The following is a 14464-nucleotide window of genomic DNA, read 5'->3' on the forward strand; positions in this document are numbered from 1 at the left end:
AATCGGTCCCCTTATTTGATAAAACTTCATTAGATTCTAACTGGCACCATAGAACAATTTTTCCGGTTTGTCATAAGAACATAAGAGCTGCCATACTGCGTCAGACCACAGTCCATCTTTCCCAATCTCCTGTCTCTGACAGTGGCACGCACCAGAACTTCAGGTGGAGTGTACAGAACAGGGCAATTATGGAGTGATTCACATGTCTTCCATTCCCAGCTTCTGGTAGTAAGAGATTTAGGGTCATCCTGAGCATGTGGTTACATCCCAGACCACCTTGGCTAACAGCCACTGACGGACCTATCCTCCATGAAGTTTTGAACTTATCTAGTTCTTTTTTGAACACAGTTATACTTTTGGCCATCATGACATCCCATGGCAATAAGTTTGAATGTCCTGCCATCATTCAAATAGATGCTTGTTCACCATTCCACTCTAGCACAGGCTTGCCCATATATACTAGAAAATGTAAAATTGCAGTTTATATTAGTCTAGCCTGTACACTTCCAAAAGTTCCTTGACAGATCATACACTAAAAATTAAATGGTAGGAAGCAGTGATGAGAGCTGTCTTGTCAGAACAAGCTTCTAAAACAAAGCCTGTGTCAGGTAGTCAGTGTATGAACTAGGATTAGAAGTCAAGAGATTCTGGTTCTCTGCTTAGCACACTAGACCACATCTCTCTCTCTCTTCAAAGAAATCAAATCATAAGAAATATATAGTGAATAAATGTACTATACTGAAGGGAATATAGTCCCCAAGGGAAACCTCAATTTCTGAAATACATCAGGGCAACTTTCTGCATCAGATATTTTTGGCCTTGGTTACACTATGAAAACAAGCAAGTTCAACGATGGCTTTTGAGCATGGCTATGGCCCTACTGGTTTAAAACTAAATGTGGTCCAGCCTGCCTGGACAAGGCCATACCTACAGGCTAAATTGTAATGCAAGTCATCTAGACCTCAATTAAGTTTAACCACTGTTGTCTGACTTGATGGTTTTGGTTGTGAAGATAGGATCAGAAAGATTCAGGAATTTACAATTGAATCTCCAGCCAAATACTGTAATCTTTAAAGATTTAAAGAATTTAAAGAATTTTAAGAATTAAAGATCACTAGTGATGTCTTGGAGGTACCTAGAGTTCATCAATATTTAAAGGTAATCCATTATCAGAAACTTTATTTACAAGAATTCTTTATATTTTCTATTTGTGCAGGAAGACACTATTTGGGATATGCAGAAGTTCCCAACTTCAAAATGTTCCCTCCTACTCTGTCCCTGTCTATTTGATCGCCTCCTGCTTTTCCTTTTCCAACACTTTAAGACTAGGAGTTGAATATATCTCCTCCACACACACCTCCTCTTCCTTCCTTAATGAATGTGTCTAAGGGCAAGTCTTCACTACAAACTTAAGTCGACTTAAGATATGTCGACGTACAGCCACCACAGTAATTACTGCGGTGGTTCATGTCCACACTATGCCCCCTCTCCTGGTAGTGTAGGTCCTCACCAGGCCACTTCCACTGACTTAACTGTGTGGGGCATTGTGGGGCACTGACAGCTGGAGTCCTGCCTGCTCTGGGGCCCACACGGGGCTGACAACCAACAGGTGATGTAAATAACACAGACACTGCATCACCCTAACTACATCAATCTAAATGCTACGTCTCTTATTAGGACTTATTAGGTCAGTCTAGTGGGCAACTTACATCAGTAGAAGCAACACAATAATGTAGACATTTACAGAGTTAGGTCGACATAAGCTGCCGTACAGTTGACGTAACTCCGTAGCGTAGGCCAGGCCTAAAACAAACCCCAAAAAAAGGGTGAAGCAGAATGAAGAGAAGTAGCTTGGCATTGCTAATTTCTGCACGCACAGGGTTTTCCTGTATTTGCTACAGCCATGGAATTGCTATGAACAAATGGACCTCACTAGGCCAATACTGAGACTGGAGCGACCACTACAGTACATTTAATTAGAGAAACAACTGCTCTTCATACAGTTAGAAACCTATGTACAGAACAGATTCTGAAGGGAAAAAACACAAATATGTTACATTAGCAGACACTAATCTCATTTTATCATGTGTACTCTTTGTATTGCTGAGGGCTCTAATTCTCAAGGATCATCTGCAAGGAGATTCATGTTTGTATTGACATTATAAGGAAAAGGATTTCCTATTACTACTTCCATTGCTTCCCACATGGGTGCTGTAAAGTTGGCTGTACATGGCAGTTTCATCATTTTTGATGATCTAGACAATCATTCAACTTTGCTCCAATTACTGCAACTAACTGACTATGATTTTACATGACATTACTCAAGAAGCGAGGTCCAAATGGGTTAGTATTTAGTGAGACCTGCAAAGAAAATTAAGTTGCTGCAGACAGTAGTGTTTCAGCCCTAATCAGTACCAAACCAATGCCCACGCACTGGCAATAGGGGGCACTATAATTCAGTCTTTCAGATGAGAAATAAAACCGAGGTTCCGAGTCTGACCACCGCATACATGACCACTTGCAGTCCTTTACAAAACCCAATGGTACTTTTTGCAAGGGCAGGTGTGTTTTGGCCTATTTCCAGTTTACAATGAAAGTACCAACTTCAATCATATATGAATCATAGAATCATAGAATATCAGGGTTGGAAGGGACCTCAAGAGGTCATCTAGTCCAACCCCCTGTTCAAAGCAGGACCGATCCCCGACTATGGTATCTGCCTTCACTTCCAGTCCTAAACTATTATGTAGGTTGCTGTGTGCTGTTAAACAACAGCCGCATTCTACCCCCGAGGTGACTGTATTTCAGTGGCAGGTGGATCAAGTGGTTCCTGTTTACACAGCAAATGTAAAGTGCTTGGGGATGAAAGGTACTGTATATATGACTGGATTCATAGAAAAGATCATAATTGACAAGCATTATAAGACTACTACTGCACTCTTCAGGACAATATTACTGCTGCCACATAAAGACCACAAGGAATCCTAACCATGACAAACCTGCCTGAGAAGAAATTGTGATGGGACACTCGTGCCTTGTTCAGCTATGGGAAATGATGTAGAACAACTAAAGTCACCTCTTCTGGTGTTCTGTCACCCTCATTCAGATGTCGGTTCTTTCCAATCTTCCCCCCTCCTCCTGATTTGAGGCAGCTGGGAGAACAAGGAACCCACAGAGACAAAGCCCAACGTCCGCAGGACTGGCAGGGGCGAGGAAGGGGGGCGCAAGGGAGCCTGAGCGGAGTGGGACCCTAGGGGCAGGGAAAGATTTGGGAGGGGCCGAGCGCGAAGGAGGCGTTGGTGAGGACTAGGAGCAAGGGGGCTGGCAGGCCACGGGGGCAGGTCCGCAGGAGGCTGCAGGGAAGCGGGAGGGGGAGGGCACCATACAGCCCCGGGCCAGGCCGCATTTCCTGGCAGGGCAGCGCACCGGCGCGCTCGTAGGCCCGGCTATAGCCGGGGCTTCCGCCCGCCGTGCCGCGGGAGCCGGGACTCACCTGCCGGTAGCGGAGCCGGAAGGGCCGCAAGTACTGGGAGGAGGCGCAGGGCGCCAGCGCCAGCTCCTCTATGGCCTCCATGTGCGGCAGGAGCGGCCCCGGGAACCGGGGCGTGGCCGTGGGCAGCCTGCGGCCGCTCACCCCGGCCTGCAGACTAGAGCGGCGTCGCGCGCCGCCTGCGCGGCAACCGTCCTCGGTAAGGCGAAAGGAACCTCCCCCGCGGCAACCGTCCTGCTGACCGGGAAGGAACCCCTCCCCCCCCCCCCCCGATCCAGCTAACGGGGAAAGACGCCCCCCCCCCCGGCTGTCCGCAACTGAGGGGAAACTGCCCCCCCCACCCGCTAAGAGGCCAGGACCCCCTCCCCCACAAAACCGTCCAACCAAGGGGGAAGGGGTTTTCTTTTTCCTCTCACACTCCCCCCAAGCCAGAGGGAAGTGAACCCCCCTCCCTGCACCCAAGCACACGTCTACATGCCTGGTGAAATCCTTGGCCCGCAGGGCGGGGGTCAGGTCAATGGCAAAAAATCCCCTCCGCTTCGGTGCAGCCTGGATTTCAGCTGCTGTGTTTTCCTGGCCCCCTTCCTTCACTGGCCAGGGGCACGTCTACACTGTGGACACCAGCCTCTGCAGTGTAGATCAGTGGTTCTCAAACTTTTTTTTCCCATGGACCACTAGAAAATCGCTGAGGGGCTTGGCGGCTCACTTAATGTTCTTTCCAAATGTTGTTTGCACCGGTAGCTAACCATTGTAAAGCACTTTGAACAGAAGCGCTATGTAAAAAAAAAAACCAACTTAATAATAATAATCTTTTTTTGTTCTACAAATAAAAGCACACTACTCATATTTTAATATCAGTAGTCTGACCTTTCTAATGCGATGGATGTGCTCTCCCCTGCTGCGGCAGCCCCCCAAGCTGGGGCTGGGAAGGAGTGGGGGTCTCTCCCCCGCCACAGAGCTGGGGCTGGGAAGGAGTGGGGGTCTCCCCCACAGCAGCCGCAGCCCTGGAGTTGGGGAAAGTCACCTCTTTCTCTGGTCACCGCAACCCCACACATCCCAAATTTCCCCCACCCCCTCTTCTCACCCCACTGCCCCCTCCCACCTACCCTCTATTCCCCCCAAGGCCACCACCTCACCTTACATGTGTGTCTTCTCCAGAGTCCAGGCACCTAATTAGTGGAGCCACGCCTGCACAGCTCCACTAATTAGATCAGCGGCCCTTTATTCTCTCATGTGTGGCCACTCAGGCGTGCACCTTAGAGGGAACTATCTGTGGACCACCTGAATGGAGCTCGCAGACCACTGGTCGTCCGTGGATCGCAGTTTGAGAACCACTGGTGTAGACACTTCCTGTGTTGCTGGAAGTGGTTGTTCCATGGATGTAGGACCTACTTAGGTAATCCACCTCCTGGAGCAGCGGTAGTCACCTCCCTGATTAATTAGGTCAGTTTAGCTCCAGCATGCATGGGTGAATTTTTCACACTTTGAGTTCTGCAGCTAGGTCTAATTAAATGTTAACTATAGACAAGTCCTCACATGAGTACCCCCACTGAAATGGCTTCGTGCTTAAAATAAAATGTTTGTATTTATGGGAAATGGGATCAGGTCCCCAAGCTGCACCCCCATACAGTACATGTTGCCTTCTGAAAAGTACATCTCCACCCCAAGACACAACACGTCATCTTCTCACAAACATCCCTTCAAAACATGCACATTCCCATGCACCACTGATTACGTGTCCCCAAAAAACAAAGATATATTTCTCTGCACATTTTCCTTGGATATAATCCCCACATCCCAGGCTAAGCTGGTTTTGAGCATTCTAACACAGCTATGTATCTTGATAATGAATATATTAAAAATTGCTTCTGTCTCTTGTGTTCCTTAATCTCTGAACAGACTTGTGAATATCCATATCCTGAATGCAAAACAGGGATGGAGACCCAGGGGGGGTTCAATCTTATACTCTTATGGGTCACAAAATGTAATACTTATTTGTGAAGTAATTTTTTTAAATTGATGTTAAATTTCAGAACTTAGTATTTTGGTATCCCCGCTTCATTTTGTCACCTTTGTATAAAATGGAAACGTAGGCCCTGATCCTGCAAAAACTAGCACATGTGTTGTGTTTAACTTTGCACACAAAGGCCAGGTCTACACTATCGATGCAGCTGTGCGGTTGTAAGATTGTTCGTGTTGCTCTATGCCGACGGGAGAGAGCTCTTCCATCAACATAATTAAATCAACTTCAACGAGCATCTCGCACCAACATAGCACTGTCCACACTGGCACTTCTGTCCGTGTAACTTACGACACTCAGAGGGGTGTTTTTTTTCATACCCCTGAGTGACATAAGTTACACCGACAAAAGTGCTAGTGTAGACATAGCCTAAGTACAATGAGAGTATACATAGCATTTTGGGAAATACAATCAGTAAACATTAAGATGTATTAACTAATGAAAATTGTAGCATTTAGTTAAATAAAACAAAACTATAACCCATGTCTGTGTGCGTAATTGTATATTCCAAGTAAAAATATAGATAAGAAGACTACAAGCTATCAGTTTGTGTCCAAATGAGAATAGCAAAAATAACTACAGCCCTGCTCCTACAATTGGATCTACATGAGTGAACACTTGTACACGTTCAGAACTTCAGTGATTTCATTAGGGTTATGAGCTGTTACAAGGGTCCACCCCTACAGATTCAGTTGGAGGGCTGAGGCCTAAATTACCGCTCTGGCAAACACTGCTCTACCAACCTTAGATACCATTCCTGCAACTATAACCATGTGGGCAAGCTCCTGTGCCTGGCCTGCACAGAGATCTATTGACTTCATGGGACTCCATGCAGATACCAGGATCTGTCCATGTAGATACAGCGGCAAGATCAGAGCTATAACGCTTACTATAATGAAGAAAAGGAGGACTTGTGGCACCTTAGAGACTAACCAATTTATTTGAGCATATGCTTTCGTGAGCTATAGCTCACTTCATCGGATGCATTCAGTGGAAGATACAGAGGGGAGATTTATATACACAGAGAACATGAAACAATGGGTGTTACCATACAAACTTTAACAACAGTGATCAGGTAAGGTGAGCTATCCACTGTTCCTCAGACGTTCTTGTCAACTGCTGGAAAAATGGCCCACCTTGATTATCACTACAAAAGTGCCCCCCCTCTCCCCCCGCTCTCCTGCTGGTAATAGCTCACCTTACCTGATCACTCTCATTACAGTATGGTAACACCCATTGTTTCATGTTCTCTGTGTATATAAATCTCCCCACTGCATTTTCCACTGAATGCATCTGATGTAGTGAACTGTAGCTCACAAAAGCTTATGCTCAAATAAATTTGTTAGTCTCTAAGGTGTCACAAGTACTCCTTTTCTTTTTGCGAATACAGACTAACACGGCTGCTACTCTGAAACCTATAATGAATAATACTACTGAAGTCAACGGGGCTATTCACAGCAGTTGGAAGTAAGCTTGATGGAATGTTTGCAGGATTAGGCCCTAATTCTATGTCCCACCCGGTATTTCCAAATCCACACATTCAAAAGTCACAAGTGAGGCCCCCAAATATCATGAGACTGGCTTTAGAATGATGGTTTTTTAAAATATAATAAATATTGGGCTGTTTTTATTTGCCTGCTGCTTTTGACTTTTCAGGTCACATTTTCAAGCTGTTCTCCTCAACCACAAGGGCTAGAAACGTACTTGAAGGAAAGAAGAAAGAAAGAAAGCTGAGAGTCTCACCAAATAACATGATTTCAGCTTAAAGCTGGAGCTTTAAGAAAAACTCCACATATTGCAAGACTTGTGGTAAAATTGCTGCCTACTACTGGTAAATTTATTGTACTTTAATTACAAGATTTATTGTGTAAAAAATCCATTGCCAATTAGCCTAAAAGCTGCATCTTCCAACTAAGTAAACTGTACATTTCATAAAAAGAAAAGGAGGACTTGTGGCACCTTAGAGACTAACAAATTTATTGGACCATAAGCTTTCGTGAGCTACACCTCACTTCATTGGATGCATTCATGCATTTCATGTCTCTGACATCTTTGCTTAAGCCTGCACTTAATTTTTTGGGGGTACAAGTGTCTTCCTAAACAGAGCTTATTACTTTAAGTGTTACCAACACCAAAGCCAAAAGTTATGTTTTAGCTAGTAAGAATGAATTATGCAAGTGCCTGTATAATTTGCTAGTTTACTTCAGTGTCACAGTCCACATAACCTACCTCGTTTATTACATTTTTGCAAGTACAATACAGGCAGAAATATCTTAAATTCTTCACTGCAATGCAATGGTTAATATACACATACAATCAACCAATAATAAATTCAAACCCTAATTTCCAATTTGTCAGCCTTTTTATATGCTACAATGTTGTGATGGTGATTGTGGAGTAATGACAAAACTTTATAAATAATACTACTTGGTATTTGTACTATACAGTTATTTTATTTCAAAGTATTTTATAAACAGAAACAAATCTTTTTCCTTTACTGATATCTATTTTGTCTGATTTTTTTCTTTCTAATTCTAAGCAGATATCATTGGTTTTATGGCCGATATACTTTATAAGAGTGCCCCATATTTACTCACTATTTTTGTTATTGTGCATTGGACTTGTAAGTTATTTCAGTAATACCATCACCTCCAGTTCATGTTATTTTAATTTATATAAGTGTATTTATAAAACATACTATCTGGAGCCTGTGTGATTTTTAAAAATAGCTTACACTGGATGACTCTTGGTCCCCACTAAACTATATACCAGACTCAGACTCAACACCTGTTGGCCAAGAAAAGAAAAGGGCCTTACACAATGCCTTTGAGGTCAGCAGATGGGTTTCTGCTGCTTTGGGAATTACGGGCTTGTGATTCATGTACAGGACTAGGAGTCAGGACAGCTGGATTATTACATTCCTTGTTCTGCCGCAGTCTTGGGGCAGATCTTGAGCTGATAAACATGGTCATAGCACCATTTACCTCAATGGCACTATCACAATTTTGCCAACTAAGGGTCTGCCACCCTGTGTGAATTTTGGACAGAATTTACGGCCCAGTCCTATTCTAATTGAATCAGTGGCAAAACCCCATTGACTTCAATGATGCATGAAATGTCTCAGCCTCAATTTGTTCATGTATAAAATAGATAATAAGCATTGCCTACAGTATAAGGCTGTTGTGAGGCTAAGTTTGTTAATATTTATAAAGTGGATAGGGTTCTTTAAATGGAATATGAGCAAAAATATTATTGCATTTGTACTTTCTTGCTTGAAGCTATTTAATTCAAAAACATGTTTCAAAAACTTCTGCTTTGGAATAAAAAAGACTAACAATATTGCAAAAACTAAAATATCTTCATATTCCCTGAAGTGTAAAAGGCAAGGTAATAAAATTTCATTGTTATTAAATATAAAATACCTTGTTGTTGCATGTGAAATGGAAGTAACATAAACACCAATCTTCTCTGGTAGAAGAATAAATGGAAGTTTTATTAGATTCATAGATTCCAAGGTCAGAAGGGACCATTGTGATCATCTAGTCTGACTTCACTATTCCCATCTACCAAAAACATTCTTATTAATCATCCTTCTCATGTTTTTTTAAACAGATCATCATTAGATCTGAAGGTCTGCTGGTTTTACCAGGAGTTTGGCTATCAATGCACAACAGAAGGCTAGGTTCTCTTTCATGTTTTTGATACTCTCAATACTGATTTAACAGCATTACATTTTTGAACAACAGAAGCTTACAATTTGTCATGGTTATTATCGCTGTGATTTATGTTCACTTTCCATACAACCTTAAAGCAGATGTCTGTGTGCACAACTATTCTGCAATCACCACATAACTCAAACTATTTTGTCAATATATTGATTGCACTAGGACAATATTCTGATATGCCAGCCATCTGTTTATTTTTGCCTTCTAATCTAATACTTTTTTGTTACATCATCTACAAAGGTTATTGCCATCTCATATAATAGTAAGAACCTTACCAATATGACTAAAATGAGAGGAGTCTGCTATTATGACAGGTTTCAATCGGTCCACCGAGTCTCTAGGGGGTGATTGAGAGCTACGGTCCCACTGGCAGGCCTTAGTCACACCTTTCAGTCACTGGAGAATTAGCGGAGAAGGTGCGCTGGCCAGAGTCTGTGGCACGCCCGTCAGGCAGGGGAGCGCCGGCCAGAGTCTGTGGCACGCCCGTCAGGCAGGGGAGCGCCGGCCAGAGTCTGTGGCATGCCCGTCAGGCAGGGGAGCGCCGGCAAGAGTCTGCGGCGCACCCCTCAGGCAGGGGAGCACCGACACAAGTCTGCGGCGCGCCTCTCAGGCAGGGGAGCGCCGGCAGGAGTCTGCAGCGTGCCCCTCAGGCAGGGGAGCACCGACACAAGTCTGCGGCGCGCCTCTCAGGCAGGGGAGCACCGACACGAGCATGCGGCGCGCCCCTCAGGCAGGGGAGATCCGACACGAGGATGCGGCGCGCCCCTCAGGCAGGGGAGATCCGACACGAGGATGCGGCGCGCCCCTCAGGCAGGGGAGATCCGACACGAGGATGCGGCGCGCCCCTCAGGCAGGGGAGATCCGACACGAGGATGCGGCGCGCCCCTCAGGCAGGGGAGATCCGACACGAGGATGCGGCGCGCCCCTCAGGCAGGGGAGATCCGACACGAGGATGCGGCGTGCCCCTCAGGCAGGGGAGCGCCGGCCAGAGTCTGTGGCATTGTCGGGATTCTGCTACCCAAGGCGGGTTGGCCGGCGTAGGGGAACGCAGGCCCACCCAACTCCACTGCGTTCCAGCCCAGGGCCCTGACAGTGGCGGGAGGAGAGGGTCCCGCCACTGGGTCAGCGGGGAACCATCTGCGCCACGCTGACCACACCGCACTGTGCAGTTCTGCCCCTGGGCTACTTCCTACCCGGTCTCTCAAGCGGGCCTCTCCGGTCCCTCCAGCTCGTCCAGGTATTCAGCTGCTGGCAGCTCCAGCTCCCCCTCTGTGTCAGGCTCACGCTGGCCTGGGTTGCAGCCTGGCCCCTCCAGGTCCTCCGGGTACTCAGCGACTGGCAGTCCTGGTCGCCTCAGTCCTTCCTCCAGGCCAGGTTTCTCCTGGCCCAGGGCCTCCCCTGAGTCAGCAGCAGGGTCTGGAGGGAACAACCAGCAGCCTGTGTCTGTCTCCCTCCCTGGTGCTGCCCTCACTGGGCAAAGGGCCCCGCCCTTTGTACTTCCGGTTCCACCCCTCCTCGTCCGGGGATTGGAGTAAGCTTGGTCTGGCCCCACCCACTCAGGTTGAGAGGGTGGCTCTTTACCCCCTGACTCCCTAAGTATCATAAAATTTACTTAGTGATAAATTATTTATCTTTTATATTTCAGAGCCGTTACCATCAATTCTAATAAAATCTTAATATTTTGTCGCTCATATTATGGGACTGAATAGTATTATATTTTAAAGTATGTATGTTGTAATGAATAAACAACAATGTATTATTAGTTGATTTACTTGGATTATATAATTTGAAAAATATGATAATCCCTATCATAACTCCATTTGTGTAAATGGAATTACACCAGACATGAATTTGTCCCTACGTATCCCTTTGGTCAAAATAATCTTCAGATCATTCAAAACTCCAGTGAACTGTAACTAATACTTTTATTTTAAAATTACTTCAATTTTCCCAGCCCAGTTGGAATATAAACACAGTTCCAATGTGCAGTAAGTTTACAGTATCACTGTATACTTATATTAAAAGTTATAGAGTATCTAAATCTGTTCAGCCAATCAGATTACTCTGTGAAATAAACATTGTGACCCCACTTTACATTTGTTTTGTTTTGTTTTAGAGAGAGATCATTGTGTATAATGTATTGCTCATACCATTCTCTGTGCTGTACAGGAAGCTTTTAGAATTTTAAATTTTAAAATATATATTTATGACCTGTGATACTTCATAGACCAACTTCTACAAACACACATGTTCCTAACTTTATGTGTGAGGCATTGAAGTAAATCATCTTTGATAATAAATGGAAGTTGAATGGGAAATATATTTGAGAAAATTCTCACTGAAAAAGCCATATGTTTTTTGGTGTTGTGGAATTGCGGTTGTAATCCAAAGAAAAGGAAGTCTTCTGATAAGGAATGAGGTTTACGATGTTCTTCGCGAAGGTACTAGCTAAGCTAAGGATCTAATGAGTAAAGAGTGAGTGGCAGACCTTACATAACATGCTCAGAGTTATCATTATGTAGTCTGAAATCTGAGTGAGAAAATGAATAGAAAAATGTATGCAGTGTAGAAGAGCTCAGTGTGGCTCGAACGTTTGTCTCTCACCAACAGAAGTTGGTCCCATAAAAGATATTACCTCACCCATGTTGTCTCTACAAAAAAATATGACATGAGTGGCAGAACTGACTCAGAGCAGCTGGGCTTGAATTTCATTAAGCTTCTTCATTAAGGGCTAGATTGAGCCTTTGGGCTCAGAAATGGGTAGGGCCTAGCATGTAGTGTCTCTAGCCCAGAAGCAGTGCTGGGAAGGAACTGTGACTAAGGCCTTGTCTACACTACACGGTTTTGTGGACAAAAGTCAGCTTTTGTCAACAAAACAGTGGGGGTGTACACACTGCACTGCTCCTCCCGCCGATTTAACTCTCCTGCTACACTGACATAATAAAACCACCTCGACTAGAGGAATATAGCTTTTAGCTACAAAGTTAGAGTGACACTGTGTCAGTATAGACACTGTGCTTGCTTATGTGTTGCCCTAATTGGCCTCCGGGTGGTGTCCCACAATGCCCATCTTGACCACTCTGGTCAGCAGTTTCAATTCTGCTGCCCTGAAGCCAGGTACACAGGCATACACCCCTCCCTTTTTAAAGCCCTGGGAATTTTTGAAATGCCACTTCCTGTTTTCTCAGCATTGACATAGCATCTTCCCATCTGACCATGCTGGCTTTCCGCAGCAAACATGCTTCTGCCTGGAGTACACCGTAGCTGTTCGATCTGCTGGGTCTGTGGGGAGAGGAGGCTGTGTAGTCACAGCACCGCTCCAGTCGTAGGAACTTTGATACCTACAAGCAGTTTGCTCGTGGCATGGAGGACAAGGGGCACGAAAGGGACATGCAGCAGTGCCAAGCTAAGCTCAGGGAGCTGAGGCAAGCACACAGACGGCAAGAGAGGCCAACCATCACCTTGGTGTGGTGCCAAAGATATGCAGCTTCTACAAGGAGCTGCATGCCATCGTTGGCAGCGACCCCACCTCCACCACCAAGAGCCCTATGGATACTTCAGGGGAACTGGATGAACGGCCAGCCGAGTCAACCCTGAGGACAAAGTGGTGGACAAGGAAGTGGAATTGGAGGAGGATATGGGACAGGGTCATGTGGTGGCGTGGTAAGCCAGGACCGCTTTTTGACTCCGGAGGGGTCTAGCCAGTCCCACTACTTGGGCTCTGGCATGCCTAAAGCAGGAGAGGGGAGCTCCGGAAAGTACTCATTTTGCTTTGATACTGCAGGGAGACATGAGGTATAGGTCTCCTTTATTTTGTTACATTGTACAAGTGGGGAAAGGGATAGAAATTAACAGCTCTAGGACAGTTTGCATCTGCTTCTCATTGCCCTGTGCAGCTGCACAAGTGAGTGCCCTGCAGAAAAGTTTGTTATTGCACATGGGGATCTCCCAGGAATCCTCTCTAGAGATCTCAAGGTACCTTTCCTGGAGGTACTCTGCAATCCTCTGCTGAAGGTTCCTAGGTAGAGCTCCTTTGTTTCTTCCCCCACTGTAGGAAACATTGTCGCGCCAATCATCAATTACTTCTGCAGGAGCCAAAGCAGCATGCAGGTGAGCAGCATACGGACCCAGTCTGAAGCTGCACGCATGCAGGAGATGCACCCTTGCATCCTCGATTGTCCTCAAGAGAGAGATACCAGCTTTGATCACCCCTGCCTGTGGCAAACAGTGCCAATATTCAGAATAGAGTCCCTAGGCGCATGTACTGATCCCCTTTTGAAGCTCTCAGACCCTGTGTTGTATCTTGCCCCTTCCCTCCTGGGCCAAACTCACCATGGTTAGGGCACTTGCCATGCTGTGTGCAGGCAAAGGAAAAGTGAGAAAGAGGTGTATGTAACTTTTATGATTCAAGGCTGTGAGTGCACTCCCTATACTGATAGTGTGTATTGTTTCTTTTGTTTATGCAGATGTGCCCTTGAGGTCCAGCTCCTACACACCGGCGGAGCGCCTCCATCAAATAAAGAAGCAAACAATGAGGAGTAAGGAGGATATGTTTAGAAAAGTGCTGCAATCATCTGATGCTGCAGATAGCAAGCACAGAGTGTAGAGAGAGACAATCCACAAAAAAATCAGAATGGATAGCCGGAAGAGGAGACGGGTAGAAGAGGATGATAGAGGGGCAGGAGCGGATAATAAAGCTGCGTACCAAACAGAGATGGTGAGGTCCCTGATTGTGCTGCAGTTGGAACACATCTGTGCTCAACTCCCCCTGCAGCCCATACAGAACTGCATTCCAGGCCCTCCCCAAGCTCCTCCCCCACATTCATTGCATGTTCCTGGCCCGACCCAGTACCCCTTGCACTCCACCCCTAGAGACATGTTTCATTAGAAGTGGAAATCTGTGTATTGCTGTTTAATAAAAATCTAGTCTTGAAATAGAATGATTCTTTTTTTGTGTCCTACACATGGTTGTTGCTGCAGAAATTCATACAAAGTGGCAATCAGCACATTTTCAGATTACAATTAACGCTCAGGCAGCAATCATTAGAAGGGTCATTCAAGGCAGCAAGTAAACAATGCCAGACTGAATGCATTACAGAAAGACACATTACTGGAGTGCATTGTCAAAATGCTACTTCAAAGCCTCCCTGATTCGAACAGCTCCCCCCGTCCCCTTGAGTCCCCTCAAATAGCCCTGGTATCTGGTTGCTCCAAATCAGCTGCCAGGCA

At 45.4% G+C, this 14464-nt stretch overlaps 1 protein-coding gene and 1 long non-coding RNA gene across 4 annotated transcripts in view; one reads left to right on the plus strand and one right to left on the minus strand.

Moving 5' to 3' along the window:
- Nucleotides 1-4098, minus strand: part of NUDT14 (nudix hydrolase 14) — a 101584-nt gene extending 97486 nt beyond the window's left edge. The window contains exon 1 of one of the 2 annotated variants that reach the window (XM_048853657.2): nt 3969-4098. Coding sequence is in view for 1 of the 2 variants with exons in the window: in XM_048853655.2 (XP_048709612.1) it covers nt 3494-3574 (81 nt within the window). In the remaining variant the exon portion in view is untranslated. Of the gene's footprint in view, nt 1-3493; nt 3626-3968 lie in introns of those variants that run through there. The other variant, XM_048853655.2, reaches the window with a different exon arrangement.
- On the plus strand, nt 3599-14141 carry LOC125638206 (uncharacterized). 2 transcript variants are annotated; one of them, XR_007357169.2, is made up of 3 exons: nt 3599-3689; nt 7167-7341; nt 13702-14141. It is a non-coding gene; the product is annotated as an uncharacterized LOC125638206 (long non-coding RNA). The 2 variants fall into 2 exon arrangements; XR_012669089.1 differs by lacking the exon at nt 13702-14141 and having other exon boundaries at nt 7167-8011.
- Nucleotides 14142-14464: the final 323 nt, after the last annotated feature.

This window comes from Caretta caretta, chromosome 6 (genome assembly GCF_965140235.1).
Source record: "Caretta caretta isolate rCarCar2 chromosome 6, rCarCar1.hap1, whole genome shotgun sequence".
Taxonomy (NCBI): Eukaryota; Metazoa; Chordata; order Testudines; family Cheloniidae; genus Caretta; species Caretta caretta.